General features: G+C 41.1%; 1 protein-coding gene across 2 annotated transcripts in view; it reads left to right on the top strand.

Moving 5' to 3' along the window:
* Nucleotides 1-18,468, top strand: part of KIAA1549 (KIAA1549 ortholog) — a 190,624-nt gene that overhangs the window by 79,978 nt on the left and 92,178 nt on the right. For both annotated transcript variants that reach the window (XM_075007368.1, XM_075007378.1), the window contains 3 exons: nt 945-1,033; nt 15,021-15,198; nt 16,396-16,526. In XM_075007368.1, the coding sequence (XP_074863469.1) occupies nt 945-1,033; nt 15,021-15,198; nt 16,396-16,526 (398 nt within the window). The remainder of the gene's footprint in view (nt 1-944; nt 1,034-15,020; nt 15,199-16,395; nt 16,527-18,468) is intronic.

The following is an 18,468-nucleotide window of genomic DNA, read 5'->3' as shown; positions in this document are numbered from 1 at the left end:
CAGAACAGTATTACTATGCAAATATTTGATGGAGAATAAGCAAAACACCAAAATGTCATTTAACAGTTGCTTCAGTAATCACTGTCATAATTTAAACTGTGGTTATGGCTAGGAATGCACCTGTGAGGTTTTTTAAAGCAACTTCTTGTTCAGCAGTTTGTCTCCATGTTTAATCAGTGCAGTGTTTACCTACTCTTTTTATAAACAAAAATAAGGTGGTTTTTTCATGCCTATTACTAATGGATATCCAAACACAGTTATTGGACAGTGATCTGCACTCTGTTCTGGCTTATGCATCAGCTACAGAATTATTAACTACTGTAGAATGTTTATTGCAAGTGCATACGTTTAAAAAAAATGCAATTTTACTTTCAACTCCAGTTAGAATTTCTAGTCTAATTGTTAACAAAGGTAATTGTTTTTACTGGCAGATGAACAAATTTGGTAGGGAAACAGTTCAGAGATAACTACAGAACCAGGAAGCTATGGGTATATCTATACTTACCGGGAGATCAACCCAGTCAGGGCTGACCTTTTGGGGTTTGATTTCATGTGCCTAGTCAACAGTTGACCCATGTACTCCTCATTATAGTGTGGAGTAAGGGAGGTTGACGAGAGAGTTTCTCCCATCAACCTCCCTCTGTGAGGACAGCCAGATAAGTCAATCCTAGATACGTTGATTCTAGCTATGCAAGTATCATAGTTGGAATTGTGCATCTATGATAGTCTTTCTGGTCTAGTGTAGACCTGGCCTTTGTGTATAGTGTCACCTTTCAAGGGTATAATTATACTTTTGTTTGTATCTCAACCCTGTGTCTTACACCTTCAGCACAGTTGACCTCATTACCTGCCTTGTCATGTACCAGACAACTGAAAATGCAACACTGAACCAAAGCCCCACAGATGAAGCTAAAGTGTGCTTTCTGAATTTTTTTGATTTCCAGTGCTGGCCCAAGGTGCTGTGCTAGAAAATGTCAGTGATTCCATCAAAGAAGTGCTGAGTGTTCAGTTCAGGCGAGCAGTAGAACTGGAGGTAAGTGGTAGCAAATATGTGCATTCTCAGTTTGGTGTAAAGCTAATGTTTAGTGTATTTTTGTTTTTAATGTTCCTGTATGAAACAAAAAGCAGCCAAACATACAAAAAATAACTCTGCTGATTCTAAAGTACAGAGGAATTTTGTTTGAAGTTAAAAAGGAATACTAGATTTATAAAGCTTTTTTTTTTTTTGCATGTTTAATGCAAGTATAACATAGATGGTTCCTTATATTTTTATAATGTGACTTATTTAAAGAAGCTTATTTTCTTCTCTGGCTTGGATACGCAGTGCTCCCTCATAACTCACCCTCTGTATATGCTGCTGTGATGAAAGCTTCCCAGCTTGTTTCAATCCACTTCAGCACCTGTGTGTATTCATAGTGAAAGGTGAACTGAAAAGTTTATACAATTTACAACACCAGTTCAGAGTTCTGTCTTTCTCCAGTGTCCCAAGCACTGAAAACAAACTAGGAAGCCTTGGCCAGTGCTAATTTGTTTTATTGATATCAGTGCTTTCAGGGGAAGTGTGGAATCCTGAACTGAAGACTTCATAGCTAAGGTTAGACTGACACGAACCGCCAGCAGCAGTATGTACATGGGCCGTCTTGAAAATGCAAACGGACACTCATTTGCATATTCACTCACTGGCAGATGCTGCTGCCGGCACAAAAAAAAGCTGTGTAAATGCGGCTCTGCCAGCAAAACCCCACCTTTGTTGGGAGCCTCTTATGCCTGCTAAACATAAGACATAAGAGGCTGCCGACAAGAGCGGGGGGTTCACTGGCAGAACCACGTTTACACAGGTTTTTTTTGTGCCGGCAGCAGCGTCTGCCAGTGAGTGAATTGTGTGTTTAGATTTTTGCTTTGAAGGCTTAGACCACCCTCTAGGTTGTATCTCAAATCAGTTCTGGGAATCATCTTTATATGATGTTTCAACATGGTTCCAAAATCTAAAAATGAGTATACATTGAGATTTGTATGAATGACTTCATTCAGCAAAATGGACTCTTCTTAAAAAAAAAAAAAAAAAAAAAAGGTGACTGATTCTAGAAATGTATTTTTGGATGGCAAACACAATTTTTACATTACTTTTTGCATAGTCAGATACTCTAAATTTTGAAATAATTATTATTATTACATAATTTTAGAAAAATCTAGTCGTTAAACACTGAGCAAAATTTACAGGTTATTACCGTTACATGGAATGATCTGGATTCTAATTGGTAAACATAAGTCAACTTCATGCAAAAAGATGAAATGTATGCATCAGGTTTACACAAGTTCGGTGTACACTATGTACCTTTCTTCTTCAAAGGGAGATCCTTTTCATTCATTGCAAGTTCGTTCTTTTCATATGAAGATGCTTCACATAAAGGGCAAGGCCTTATACAAAAACAATTTATATGACAGAAAGTGACATTGTCAAAAACAATTGATACATTGTTGCAAACAAGGCATTTCAATAAAGTGAATTGTGGAGTAATTCAGCTGGTCAATGACAGTTCTAAGGTCTGCTGTGTCTGAATGAACTGGGAATTACTTAGAAACATCATGCAGATTAATACTATTTTAGGGTGGACAAAAATAAGAACATTACTTCTAAACTCAAGGCTTCAAAAAGTTTAGTTAGCTCCTTCTCCCTGTGCTATGATTTTTCACTTATGCTTCCTGTTAGTTCTCTGAATTCTAAATATTACATTTGTGATAGTGTTTTTCCCCACTTAATTTTAAGAACTCAAGAGGGTTGGATAAGGTGAAAACTAATTCCATCCAAATAAAATAAAATATGGATAAATAAACAAGTTTGTAAATGTTATGCCTTTCTACGTAGGGTTTCTGATTCAGGTTAATTTCCATAATTTGATTGTTAACAGTAGCATAAAGTTCAATGGTACCTTTATTCTGTGGTGTTACATTTTGACACATGCTAAGAGTAATTCTTTGGAGCCTGCTCAGCTTAGCATTTTGGGTGTATTTCTGTTTGCCTTAAGAATTATTGGCTCACCTTTCTTTCATTCTTAACTATTATTGTTAGCTCAAGTGAATATTTTGAAGAATATTTAAAACATTTGCTGCTTATACTTGGCTTATTGAACGGCTAGCACTAAGTTTTATAAACAAAGAGCTTTTCTCCAGCTTTCTGTTAGTTTGACCATAATAGCTTAGGACAGATGCAGCATCTTGTTCCACACAAGGTACATACTCTGAATCTTAACTTAAGTGTAATGCTGTTTGTAACTTGAGTTTGGGCAAGGGGCTAAAGATCAGGTTAACACAACTCTGTTCAATAATCCTTTTATTTTGCATAGCTTGTGTTACTTCTCATTGTGGTTGCTCTCACTTGAGAGAGGCTAATCTGCATGTCGATATCAATTTAACTGTGTAATGAAGACATAGCATGAGGCACAAGAAGATCCAGCAGCTTGCCCCAGGGTCACAAAGGGAGTTAATTATTCAGTTATGATTTGAATCTGAATAATTCTCACTCCCCAAACCTTCGTGGTTTCTTTATAAATACAGTAGATTCCCAAGTTACGCAAAGGTTGCTTTCCTGGGCAAACTCATGTAACTCAAATTTCGTGCAAGTTGAAGTGTCTGGGAACCAGGTGGCAGCCTAGCTCCCAGCTTCCCTGCGGCCACTCTCAAGACCAGGAAACTGACCCTGTGCTGGTCAGTTTCCTGTCTCTTGTTAGTGGTGGGCAGCCAAGAGCCTGACTCTAGGCTGCTGCTCCTGACAGGAACTGGGAAACTGATCAGTGAAGTAGCTGATCGGTTTCCCTGCTCTTCTGAGTGGTGGGGAGCTGGCTCCTGGCAGCCCAGAGCCAAGCATCAGCTCTGTTTTAACCTGAGACGTGTGCAAGTTGAGTGCATGTGTCTTGGGGTTCTACTGTACTGTTTAAAGAGATATTAGCCTTACAGCTGTACAGATTTATACAATCTAGCAGAACCTCCCTTGGTTGGGCAAAGCTCAGATGTGTTGACAATGAAGTTGTGTTGGAAATGCAATCAATAGGAAGGGCTTTTCTTTGCTGCAGTTATTATCTTGAGTTATAACTTCGTGGTGTTTCTGTCTACTCTCACAAAGCTGTAGCTTGTGGACAGTGATGTTTTAAACCAATGAAGAGCAAGCTAGGCTAGAATGTGGGCCACACAAGGCCCTCTTTAATCTCAGTGAGCCACAAGATTGACATAACCAGTGCTTTTTTTGTTTTGTTGAGATGAGGTTGTCAAGTTCGGGTTTTATTGTATGCTGTTGGGAATGAAGACTTGAGTAGTGTTCCACCCATCTGGACAACTGCTGCTTTTTGTCTGTGATCACCTGTCCATTTAAATGTTTCAGTGAGGTGACTTTGGCAGCGTTTGGTCTACGTGCTTTCTTCAATACATCATACATAGTTTTCAAGACGCCCAAATCAGATACCTTTTGAATATTAGAACATAGATTGGCCCAATACTTATATGCACATCGCCTGGTTTCTCTCCGAAGAACAGATCGTGCATGTTAAAGTTGATCTCTTGTACTTTGTGATGGGTTCTTTTTGTTATTCAGATGTGCCTTGTGTTTTTCTTCAAGAGGAGGCCTAAGAATGTCAGCATTTCCATCGATCCAGTCTTTGTTAGAGGATTTACGTGTTCCAAAGGCAGGTTTGGCACATTCATATATTAACTCTCTCAGCATGGACCATGTTTCATCAACAGTTTGTTGGTCAGTTTTGTGTTCCTTTTTGTGAGTGAAATCATCTGCGAAGACAGAGCACTTCAGCATGTCTCAGGTATTCACAGTATTGATCTTTGGCTTTCTGCATTCCTTTGTCATATAGAGCTTCTTTGGAGCAATTTTCACTCTGGTGATGATCAAGGAGTGATCAGTGTCGCAATCTGCACTGTGGTATGTGCGTGTAAATTTGGTGTTAAGATGTTTTCTGCATACCAGTACAAGGTCAGGTTGATGCCAGTGACCGGATCTGAGGTGGTGCCATGAAACCTTGTGACACTCTTTCAAGTTAAAGTATTAGTGATGCAGAGTTGATCCTGAGAGTTGAATTCAAGAAGCCTTTGACCATTTTCGTTCATTTTCCCAATACCTCAATGACTGAGGCAGACGGGCCAGGACTGATGGTTGTGTCCAACTCTTTCACTGAAGTCCCCAAGGCTGTACAGTTGTTCGCCAGTTGGAAAGGAGTCAGTAACTTTCTGAAGATTATCATAGAAGCAGTCCTTGTCTTTGGTGCATGATGCCAAAGTGGGTGCATAAGCACTGATGATGTTGAGATGTCCTGACTTGGTGCAGAGCTTTAAGGATATAATGCCTTCCAATTCAGCTGTGGGCATATTGATAGATTTCAGCAGATTCTTCTGAACAGCCAATCCAATTCTGTAGAAGCAGTGTTAACTCTGAACTCAAGCCCTTCCAGGACAAAGTGTAGTTAGTTTTTTTCACTAACCCAGCATCCACCAGCCTGGTTTCATGGAGAACAGCAATGTCGATGTTCAGTTTGTGTAGCTGTTGGCCTGTGACTGCTGTTTTGCAAATTGAGTCTGTGTGTGTAAGGTTATAGGCAGATTCATGTCTGGGACACATGGTCCGCACATTCCAGCTACCAAGCCAGAAACAAGTTGTTTTATTGTTTCATTTTATGGTGGGTATATTGTTTACATCTACTTTTCAATGTTTGGTCTATCCCCATGCACCCAATGAGGATGACAGATGTGGTGGGTCAGCACCTTATTGACCAGGGGCTTCCTGGCTTGAGGCAGGCAGTAGTTGACCAGTGGAGCGTGATGATTCCTCCCACTGATGAAAGTGACCCATGGTGGCGACCTCTTTGCCAATTGAGGAAGACTTATAACCCGTAACTGCCATTTCCCATGTTGTTTCCATACTAACAGCAAGGATGGCATGTCCTCTCCATTTGGCTATTAGCTTAGAAGCTTCATTTGAGTGTTATGGTAATGTCACACACTAGCTTGTGCTGGTGAGTGTCTTCCTCTTATATGCTGCATTGCCTGGGCTAATGTTTGGAGCAAGTGTGTTGCCCAAGCAGCACTATCCCCCTCTTGGTTGCCCCAGTTGAATCCAAAGGAAAGAGAGAAGTCAGTACATTTGGAACTGAGGTGACTGCAAGGAGATGCCAGAAAGCAGGTTGGACAAATCCTCCCTGCTAACCACCTTAGGGTCTCCACTCCGGATTTTCTGTCTGGGTTTATTCCCAAAGCTGTTGGATCTCCCAAACCTACCCACAAGGCAGTGGGGAATTTTCTGACAGGGTTGTCTTCCCTGGGGTGACGAAAGGAGACACGCTTCCTTGGATGCTGGTGACCAAATGATGGTTCATGCGGCATTTGTATTATCAAAATAATCCAGGGACCCAAGTATCCCAGGCCCTCATCTCATGCAGAATGAAGGGCAGTAGTCTGATTTGATGGCAGGCTACATTCAGCATGTGGAAACATTGTCATGGGGCACTTGTGATTTTTAGTTGGGACATTGGATGCCAACTAGTGCCCATCATACCCTGGTAATGTTGTCACTGCTCCATGGCTGCATATTTGCACGACAAAGCACACTTATTTTGCTGCAAACCTCTCGGGAGAGGCCCTCTCCTATCCGCCATCTGGAAGCATGCTGGGTAGCGTGCAGCTCTGCTCCTCCTTGTTTCCCGAGGGCCCAGACTGATGTTACTTTTGTAATACCAGTAGGAATAAAACCAATGCGGATGAAACCAACAGCATCAATCAATTCTGTGTGTAGGCAACAAGTAAACAAAATGTGTCCTGGGCCACAGTTGGAATCCCAGTGGGCCGCAAGTTGCCCACCACTGTCTTAAACTCAGTCTAGCTGGTGTGTTGGGATATTGGTTGAAGAATGAATGCTGCATGCCCTGTGGATGCAGCTAGAGTCCTCTTGAGTGCTGACAGTTCTCTAATGCTGCCCCAGCCAGTATAAATAGCTAGTTTTGCTTTTCAGACCCTGGCTTACCAGGCAGCTGTCTGCACCCATAACATTTGTGTAGCACTCGTCTTGCACATCTTTAGATCATATGGCATATGGGAGAGCATCCTCACAGTGTGTATCTAGCTGGCCTGAGGTGGACACTCATGCTCTTGTGGACCTCCAGTAAACTCATTGAGAATGGGATTGAGTGGACTAGAGAAGGTAAAATCCAGCAAGAACCTGTAGTGCCAGGCAAAGAACCACAAGTCCTGGCCCAATGCATCCCCTGGAATGTCCCTCTTCTCTGAGGAACTGCACTGGGTGCTCAGCAGTGTCCCAGCCATAGAGCCTGAGTACGCCCTTGACACTTCAAAAGACCCCTGAAATGTGTGTGGATTCAGGGCAGGACTGGAGCGAGGTTCAACACCAGACACAGAAATCTCAGCAGAGCAGATGCTTATCACTTCTGGGCACAGCTCATCAGACCTCATCCTGACTCTGATTATGTCCATTTTCATTGCCCATGGCATGGTATTGTACCCCCTGTGCCACTTTTGATAACTACACTCGCTGTGTTACTTTCTTTCAATAATATCATTTTGCTATATTGTGCCTTTAGTATGTGAAGACTTTGGGAACAAGATAGAGATGAACTGTGTTGAATTACCTTGAATGCAGGTGACTGGACTAGATGATTTGCTGAGCTCGCATCCCCCTTCTCTTCTGTGATTCTAGTACTGTCATGGCTTGACAGTACATACAAGCACATAGAGTTTTCGTGTAGATTCAGTACACTACAGTAAATGTTTGCACTATGTTACTTTCCCCTTCCCAACTAAAGAGTGTGTTAGTTCCCTTGCTTTTCCAGACCCAGCCGCAGCTGGCACACGTTTTGGCTGCCTGCAGTGGCTTTGTAAATCAGCACAATCATTGACCCAGTCTTTCGCAGCATATTCCTCTTTAACCTCACTTATGTTGTGCAGAACACAGTGTGCCCCAGCTTTATAGAAGTTTCAGTCTAAATGGTTTTGTAGGCAATATTATCTGACCTTCCGTCAGCCAAATGCACATTTCACCACCATCCTACAGCTGCACATGGTATAATTAAATCTTCTGCCAGACGTCCTCACATCAAGGTCAGACTTCATGAGTCAGATCAGTAAAGGGAAAGCTGGTTTCCCATAGACATCTTACTGATATTCCACTGGGTGGCAATAACATCGCAGCCTGTTAGATTTCCAAAAGGCAGAATCTCCAGACTACAGAATACCGTCAGGACCTGACTGGTGCCAAACAAGAGAATTTGCTAAATCACAGAAGGTTAATATTGTCTAGCAGCATTACCAATACTTCCATTGCTTACTGGGCTCTTAGAAGACATTTACAGGTAAATTAGATAACAGCACAAAACACTGAGAGCCAGGACCAATTGATGTAAAGAAACGTTATGGGACCATGTGAAACTTGGCCACTCCCATGGTAAGTGGATGTCGAGCTAACTAAAATCATGTTGGACTACAAAAGTTGCTGGGCAAGAGGGTGCAGGACTCGAGAGGTTCCACCTGTACACTGGAGTTATGTTCCCTACCACTGCATCCAATGAAGTTACATGTGAACCTCCCTGTGTGATCTGATTGGGTCTACTGTATCCTTTCTGATTTACATAGTTGTGTTTTTCTCATGGAGCATGCAGATAATTGGCAAATTTGTGCCACCAATGGTGCCAGCACAGTTCAGGTAGCCTGTTTGCTCAAAGACTGCCATTATTTCATTAACATTTTCGGTTTTCACCAAAATGTTATTCACTAAAGCTATAATTGCATTTTAACCCTCCGTCACCAGAATGCTGATGGTTCGGGTCCCGATGCTAAACTGATTAGCCATTGAACTGCATCAGTCGGGGGTACTCGGATTCCGGATAGCATTAACAACACGCTTTTGTATGAGTACAGTCTCTCATGCCCTGTCCTGGCTTTAAAGTGTTAGGGAAAGCTCCTCACACAGCTCTAGGAATGTGGTGAGAGTTCTGTCTCTGCTGGCGGACATTCCAGGTCTGTCTTATGCTGCAGTTCCACCACTTGATTCTCTGCAGTGCTGGTCAGTGTAGAACAGAGATTCCCAGCCTAAGGGTTGGGAACCAAACGTGGGTCACGATTAGATTTGTTAAGGGTCACCAACAGCTCAAAGCTGTTTGTGGCTCTTACAGGAGCCGTATGCAACTCTTTAACGCTTGCCACATCCAGCAGCTGTCTGTAGCAATAGAGAAGCAATTACACATTACAAAGACAGCTTCTCCACCTTTGATATTTGTAGACATCCCAGGCAAGCCACTTAACAGACTCTTGCAGTAAGTAAGTTTCATCCCCTCTCCTCCCGTCTCCCATTTTGCCCCCCCCCCCCCCCGTTCTATGTAGCTGATTTGTCAGTTTTAATTTTTGTATCTCCCCCAGGCCCCTGAGTGTGACTCACCCAGCCCCTCCAGCCTCTTTGTGTGACCGTTCAAGCCCCCTGGCCCCTGAGTGTGACTCCCCCAGCTCAAGTGTGACTCCCCCAGGCCTCTGAATGTGGGGTTTAAGCTGGGGGGAGTGGTTTGGGGATGAGGGTCTTTCCCCCACCACAACTCAGTTCAACTGTAATAATAAAATAACTATAATAAACATAGTGTTATTATTTTACTGTTCTTAATGTTTTCTCATTTTCTATGAAATAACTACTATGAATATATAAACATGAAGGGGGTGCAATTTTATATTCTTGCTTCAGGTGAAAAATTAGCTTGTTATGGCACTGCTTTCACACCACTCCAGTTTTTGAGTTGCCTTGTGTCACCAAGGCTTCCTGAATTGTCAAAATGGGTCCTCATCTGAAAAAGGTTGGGAGCTGCTGGTGTAGAGAGAGTTCTTAGCTACGACAGTCTCCCTGAATTGTCTCTGCCCCTTCATCCTGCTTTCTGACAGCTTGCGTGATCTCCTTAGCAAAATGTGTTGCCGCCTTCTGAGAGCAACAAACTGCTATTAAAAGATACTCTACATTTCTGTCCTTTACCCATCCACAGTTCCCATTATACCAACATTTGGTACACGTTATTTGTTCTGAGAATGATCCATGTCTTCACATGGAAACAGGCTAGGGACGCAAAAGCAGAATTTGTGTACTCTAGAGAGTTGATGGTCTAACACCACATCTTGTCCATGTGCCCAAAAAGGACAGACCACTTTTCCCATAGTACACCAGAAAATAGAGAAACTAGTGTAGCGCCAGGCCTGCTCATGGTGGCAAGGCGAGGGGCAAAGGGGGCAGTTGCCCAGGGGCCTGACATTTCACAGGGGCCTGCTACTTTGGTAGCAGCAGCAGCCAGAGCTCCAGGCTCCTTTGAAGTGCTGCAGTGGCGCTGCTCTGCCACTCCATGCAGCTCTGAGGGATGGGCAGGGGTGAGCGCCACAGTTCAAGCAGAGCCAAGGCTGGCATAGATCCCACTCCTTCTGTGGGCGCAGAGCTCCAACTCCCTGACCTTGACGTCCCTCTTGCCCCCTCCCCAGTGACTGCTGGCCTCTCTGTATGGCACTGAGAACCAAGCAAGATTCTCTCCTGCACTGAAGACCTAGCGCCTCACTTGGTTCGTTACAACACCCGTGCACGTGCAGCACTTCCAGTATAGCTATAGTTACCTTTGCACTATGGTTGCTGTCACCCGAGCTAGGCTAGCAGAAAGTAGTGAAACTCATACGCCATAACTTGAGTTAATTCTTCAATAAAGATCTAACCAGGAGTGTGGATTTTAGTTGCCATCTGGTAGCTGGTCCACATCAGAGGTTTGAGTTTTTGCCAGCTATGGTATTTAGTCCTTTGGTGTAAGCGGTAGAAGTTAATAATTTCAGTAGTCGAGGCCTTTGATTCAAATCCCTGTATTAGCCTAGGCAATTTTAGTTTCACAAGGATCCTCTAGCTCAGTGCTTCCCAAACTTCACTAGCTGCCTGCTTTTTATAGCGGCTGCACCAGGTCACCCATGTGAAATGGCAGGGACTGAGAGTTGGAAGCAAAGGCTGGCTCTTTCTTTGGGTGGGGGGAATGATGGTGGGGTGGGGCTGGGTCACCTTACGCCTCCCCTGGAATTTCTTCTTGCCCCCCCAGGGAGGCACGCCTGTCACTTTGGGAAACCCTGCTCTGGCTTTTTATACTTCTTCAGGGAGAATAGTGATGTGGCTTAAGGAGCTATGATGTGATTTGTTGATGATGAGCTGTTCGAGCTTCAGATAAATTCTTTTATCGGGTTTTTTTTTTTTGCAGATGGTGAATAGTTATGACTGGCAAGTACTACTATCCGTTTCTTTGCTTTACATTTTATGTATATTAATAGTTTAGGTAGTGTAGGATAAACACTTTTGGAGTTAGTTTGCAGAATAAACAATTTTGAAATAAAATGTCCTTGCCTTTCTCCATTTAGACAGATCCAGTGATTCCAAACTATGGGCCATATGCTCATCTGATGTAAGTCTGCATGATTGCATTGAAGTCAAATGTTCACTTCAGTGCATACACTGATTTACGCTCTCTGAGAACTGGACCGTATATTTCAGTAATATGAGAAATTTTTGCTGAAATGATGATGTCAACTGTAATAAAGCCAAACATTGTTTTAAGTATTTGTAAAGATGATTAAAACAAACATTTGATAGCTGGCCACTTTATGATGTTCTTCTTTCAAATTAATTTCTTTCATCCACTACTGCCATGTAGAGCTTGGCAGGATATATTGGCCCTAAGGCTTCTGGGAGTCAGTTCTTCGTACATATAGTGCAGTTAGACTTCTGAGGGCTAATCTATCCTTACCTGAAGATCAATTGTGGGAAGATCGATCTTCCGGAGTTTGATTTTTGCCATGTCTGTTAAGACATGTCAAAATCAACCTCTCTGGCTCAGCCATTGACCCATATATTCCACACTATCGCATGGAGTAAGGGACGTTGACATGAGACTTCGAAGTGCCACACTACACTAAGAAAGAAAGTTGATTCTGATACTTCATTCTAGCTACACTAGTGGTGTAGCCAGAATTGCATATCAGAAGTCAACTTTCTATCCTCGTGTAGCTCTATCCTGAGTGTTGGTTCATCATTTGGAATTAATTTCTCGTCAAAGGGAGAGAACATCTCTATAGAATCAGTCATTCTTATGTTGCACTACAAGAGTGCTATCGTGCGTGTTTTATCTTAATTACACATGAAGGGTGTCTGCTGTTAACTACACATAGCTGAAGTGTTCTTGCTTCTCTGGTCTACCAGGAAAAAAAAGTCATGTCATTAATGGACTACTGCCAAAGTTTTTAGGCTTTAAAATTAACAGCTGTCCAATATAGTAACGTCTTAATGAATGAAGTCATGCAGTTTTCTGAACAGATTCTTCCATGTTGGTTAACTTAACCAAGGAAACACATCTGACTTTTCTTTAGGCAACAGTATGTAAGAACTTGCTTATGTGTAGTACAGCTTGAAATAAATTAGTACATTTTGTTTTTAATTCTTTTTACATCTGCTATTATAGTTTACAGACGTTTTGTTTTTACACAGTGTAGCATAGTAGCCAGGTATCCTTTACAAAAAACAAAATGTTTGGTTTCAGTTTGATGTGTGTGCTGTTCAGATGAAATGTGAGTTAATGTTAATCTTAAACAGGAATTGAAAATACTTTCTTTCAACTTTTGCAATCTGATTTCATGAGAATCTGTCAGCTCTGCTGCATAGGGTTTTTGAGATTAGTTGATCGGTTATGATTCCCATCCTGTAGAAGCCAGTAGTCCAAATACATATTGAACAGGTCACTATATTATTTATTTGTTTCAAGCCTTATTCTGTTTGTGGTTGGAGTGCTACGGAATTTTCAAACCTGGCTGTCTAAAGCTAGATACTTAAGTGTGATTGTTAGGCATTTTAATAGAAGTGGCCTTATTTTTCAGAGGTGATCTTGTGCAGCCCACTGATTTCAGTGAAACGTGGGTGCTTGTCATCTTGAGATTACGCTGTTTTTGTTTAGGTGCTTAAGTATGGTTTGAAAATATTGCCTTTAGAATCTTAGCTAGAGACCTTTGGGAAATAAAATGCTTTCTCAGGATACTTTTATTGGACATTTTGTACTGTGATGGTGGTAAAGCATACAACTTAGACTTTTGGCTTGGGCTTGTAATGATTCCCATCTTGACCTTTCTCAAACTCTCACTTCTCAAAATATTCCAAATGATTTTTCTTTGGGATTTACTATCCACCTGCTGTGAGGCACAAAAATGGGAAAGTGTGTATTCACTGTTCAGACTAAATACATTATGCAATTTTGAGGAAGTTTTGAGAGCTATCTGAGTTTTTGAGATTGGGTCTGCATTATTCTGAAGTAAACAGAGGTATTCAGCTGTCTTGCTTACAACATTTTTTTCTTTGCTTTCCACTGTAGCGTATGCTATGCTGAGCAGTTCTCCTTCTGCAGGTTTTACTTCAGAAAATGACATATGTTCGCAGCTGCGGGATTTAAAACTGTTTCCTTTTTATTTTTCTTTGCCTGTCCTTCTTTTATAGCTAATTGACAACATTTCTTTGGCATACTTTTACAAACTGAAGCTGCTGAAAACATTTCTTCTTGAGATAAAAGGGTAAACCTCAGGCAAAATGAGCTAAAATAGTGGTTTATTTTGAATTAATTTGAATGCTATGAGTTTGGATCCATTTATACTAAAAGCTGATGGCAGCACACTTTTGGCACCTAATTATGATGAACATTAGGAGATCTGTGGGTATCTTGCTTGAGACTATACTTTTTTTCTCCATTGCACTTGAGGTTTTCTTACACTTCCATTTAGTAATATCTTTTTTAATGTGTTTTGTTCATCGAAAAGAAGAAAAGGCTGTCTGTTGTGTCATTTGAATATTAATTGCTATTCATCTGTGCTGCCATAGAGCGATCAAGGAGAGGTGTGTAAGCTAAGATTTGGCAGTGCCATGTGCTCCTCCTCAAGGCTGATTCTCAGCTTCAGATTCGTCAAGGTATCCTATCACTGGAGCAAGCTCTGGAACATTCTGGTGTCTCCCTCTGTAAAGATGTTGACATGTGTCTAAAGTTTCAGTCTTGTTTTTCTGGATAAAAAGTGTGTCACAGCGTAATCACTTTTGATAGATGGAAGAAACTGGAATCATGAAGACGCAGTTGGAAAGCAGGTGTGCTGGTTAGAATATGAAAGACTTCCTGTTAGAGAAAGAAATGCTGCAATATGCTTTAATTTTTCACCAGTTTTTGTTCTGTGTTTCCTTGCAATGTTACCTAAAAGAGCAGTTGGGTTTGTATTTAAATCCTCTATTGGATTTCTGCTACGTGATGGCTAGAGATCTTTAGAATAACTGCTCATCTCTAGAGTTATCTTCTGGCAGGAATAGGAGGGGATATGTGAATTGCAGGAAAAAGGCTCCTATTGGTGGTATCTGTGCTGAAATGCGGGAAAGAAGTATCTTTTGAAAAAATGTACATACAAAATTTTATTGTTTATAAAACACATTGTGTATATACTGTTTCCTCCATAATTACACACTTTTGATGGGATATGTATACTACTGTATGCCTAGTAGAAAAGAAGCCATGCTTCTGATTGAGTAAGTAGCCAGACATTGGTATGAAACCTATATAGTGAGCTCCATTGTGGTTTAGAGGATTGGATGCTGTGCTGTTAAGGGTGATACATAAAACTGAAGCCCTGACCACGCTGAAGCCATTTAATTCACCATACTACTTTCTGTAAAAGCAAAGGGTGAATGTACTCAACTGCTCCTAATTAGGTAAACTTAGCAAAAGGGGGGGCTGCTCTTGTTGTCATTGCACTGGAGTGGGAGTCACTAGCTCTATTCCTAGCTCTCTGACTTCCTGTGCTTTTGTTTCCTCAGCTCTAAAATAAAATATTTTCCTAGCTGGTAAGAATGTTTGCTTAATTCATCCATATTGGTAAAGTGCTTCAGCATTGTTAGTGTGAGTATTGTTGCCAACCTTTTTGCTAATCATTTTATTTTTTTTCCATAGGTTTATAAAATTTCTCCAAAATTCTCTTTCTTGGTGACATCAGGTCCTTTTGTTTACACGGCAATAGCTGTCATAAATGTGCTTATAAACAGCAGCCTTCTTCATGGTCAGGCCCCTGTCATCCTGTCAGTGCAGCCTTCTTTCACCATTCCAGATCCCAGGTTCCAAGTTAACACAGGTGCGTTCTCATTTTTGTGATTCACACTGTAGAGTGGAAGAGAAATTTACCTTAGTATTGATACAGACTTTGTGCTGGGACAAAGGATGGTCTTGTGATTAAGATACAACATTGGAGATGATAAGATCTAGGTTCCGCTCTTGTGAGGCTTATTTCACAAATATTAAGAAAGTGCTTTGAGATTTTAGGGTGGAAATGCTATATAAATTCAGTATTTTTCTGTTATTATTTACCTAGTTGAAAAACTTCTAGTTGGCAAGAGGTGAATGCAGTGTTCTGTTCTACTCCCTACTTTGCTAAAATCTATAATGTCTCTAACAAAGGCAGTATGCATTTTTTACTATTCTTTAAAAGTTAGTAGTTGTATCATGGTGCAAAACTCCAGATCTGTCTTCATCCTTGCTGGTCACTTGCCATTTGCAAACTTTTTCAGGGGAAGTACAGAACCCTGAACAAGGATCTTGGCATGTTTTTAAAGGAAAAATGTATTTTGTTCTGCAGTATTTTGCTTTTAATATCAAGGCTTACTTATTTATTCATGTATAGCTCAACATTATTTTATTATAAGTTTTTTGTTTTCTTTAAAATATTCAATTTTATTTTTCTTATAAATTAATTTTAAGTCTCGCACCCCTCCTCCAAATGTATGTACACATTGTATATCATGTATGGATTCTTACTATGTACTGTTGAAAGGCACCAGACTGGTCTCACTGGATGCATGATAGACCAAAGTTGAAGTCTCTCAGCCAGACTGAACACTAGATTTTCACTATCTACAAAGAAGTTTGCTACTGGTGGTCTTTTTAAAGATTTTCATAAAATGTCTTTAATTCAGGGGTTCCTGAGATTCAAATGTCTGTCTCAATATTAGTCAGTTAAAACTAGACGTTTGGTATGTAGCTGATATCTTTTCAGTAGCTTGTAATAAATAGTGGATTTTGAATCTGCTTGCAGAAAGTAAGCCTGATTGTCGCATCAGATTTTAGTGATAAGAAAACTGTGTGCATCAATACAGAACAGTTTTTGCAGTAATTAACTTCCTGACTTTCAGCTGCCATGCATGCACCATGGCTTTCATGAAAAACAAATTCATTTATGGAGTGAGGTGGGGGATCCCTGCTTCCCCATTCTCTCCTGTCAGTGCAGATACCGATACAGCACTCAGTGGGAATAACATATACCCTTTACCTCCAGTGCTTCAGTTTGTGCCTCAAAGCGTTGATACTGGATTCTGTAACTTCAGCCAGCGCATAGAAAAAGGGCTGACAATGGCATTCATGGAGGTCAGAAAACATCATCAGGATGCCTCCAGCTTCACAGTGCAGGTAAGAAAGCGAGCATACTCTAAGAAAAATGCCTCCCTTCCTCTTCACCTGCAGTCATATTTCCACATGTCATTTGTGTTAGATGAGGTATTCACTGGCTACGTTTGGTTTGCTAGGTCATGTAGAACTGTGATGTTCTTTCAGATTGTCAGTGTATGTGAGGTTTTTGCCTTAAAAAAAAAAAAAAGTCACTTCTCCATCACATGACTTGAGTGGGTGATCTGATGGTGGGTGTATATTTTTGATAGCTAATAGATGGCAAGCTGTTGGGGTTAGAATCATAGAACAGTAGAACTTAGAAGGGACCTTGAGAGGTCATTGAGTCCAGTCCTCTGTCCTCACAGCAGGCCCAAGTACCATCAAGACCATCCGTGATAGATGTCTGTCTAACCTGCTCTTAAGTATCTCCAGTGGTGGAGAGTCCACAACCTCCTTAAGCAATCTATTCCTATGTTTAACCACCCTGACAATTAGGAAGTTTTTCCTGCTGTGCAACCTAAACCTCCCTTGCTGCAGTTTAAGCCAGTTGCTTCCTGTCACATCTTCAGACGCCAAGAAGAACAATTTTTCTCCCTCTTCTTTGTAACCCTCTTTGAAGTACTTGTAAACTACTATCCTGTCCCCACTCAGTCTTCTCTTTTCTAAACTGAATAAGCTGAATTCTTTCAGTCTTTCCTTCATAGCTCGTATTCTCTAGACCTTTAATTGATCTTGTTGGTCTTCTCTAGCTCTTCTGCAATTTCTCCACATCTTTCATGAAATGTAGTGCCTGAAACTGGACACAGTACTCCCATGTAGGCCTAATCAGTGCGGAGTAGAGCTGAAGAATGATTTCTCATGTCTTGCTCACAACACTCCTGTTAATGCATCCCAGAAATCATGGTTCCTTTTTTCCAACAGTGTCACACTGATGACTCATATTTAGCTTGTGGTCCACTATGACCCCTAGATCACTTTCTGGATTAGTCTTTGCTAGACAGTCTCTCTTCCCATTCTGCATGTGTGAAACTAATTATTCCTTCCCAAGTGTGGTAGTTTGCATGTATCCTTATTGAACTAAATCCTATGTCTCTCAGACCATTTCTGCAGTTTGTCCAGATCATTTTGAATTATGGCCCTATCCTCCAAAGCAGTTGTAACCCCTCCCAGCTTGGTCTCATCTGCAGATTTACTTAAATATGCTTTCTATGCCAATATCTAAATTGTTGATGAGGATATTGAACAGAACCAGTCCCAAAACAGTCCCCTGCAGAACCCTGCTTTTTGTGCCCTTTCAGCATGATTGTGCACCGTGAATAACTACTCTCTGAGAATGGTTATGTACCTGTCTTATAGGAGCCCCATATTAGTTGTATTTGCCCAGTTTATTGATAAGATGATCATGTAAGACCGTATCAAATGCCTTACTAAAGTCTAGATGTACCATGTCCACCACTTTTCCATATACACAAGACTTGTTATCGTAGCAAAGAAAGCTATCAGATTGGGTTGGCATGATTTATTCTTTACAAGTCCGTGCTGGCGATTACCTATCACATTATTTTCTTCCAGATGTTTACAGATGAGTTCCTTTATTACTTAGTTCATTATCTTTCCTGACACAGAAGTTAAACTAACTGGTCTGTAAAGTCCTGGGTTGCTCTTTATTCCCCTTTGTATAAATTGGCACTTATATTTGCCCTTTTCCAGTCTTCTGGAATCTCTCCTGTCTCCCATGATTTTCCATAAAAGATAGCTAAAGGCTCAGATACCTCCTCTATCAGCTCCTTGAGTATTCTAGGATGCATTTCATTGGGCCCTGGTGACTTGCAGACATCTAACTTTACTAAGTAATTTCTAACTTGTTCTTCTTTTAATTTTGTCTTCTAAACCTACCCCCTTCCCAGTAACATTCAATATGTTAGGCATTCCTTCATCTGACTTCTGGTGAAGAACAAAACAA

The sequence above is a fragment of the Carettochelys insculpta genome, chromosome 1, assembly GCF_033958435.1.
Source record: "Carettochelys insculpta isolate YL-2023 chromosome 1, ASM3395843v1, whole genome shotgun sequence".
NCBI lineage: Eukaryota > Metazoa > Chordata > Testudines > Carettochelyidae > Carettochelys > Carettochelys insculpta.
This window is presented reverse-complemented; position numbering and strand designations above follow the sequence as displayed.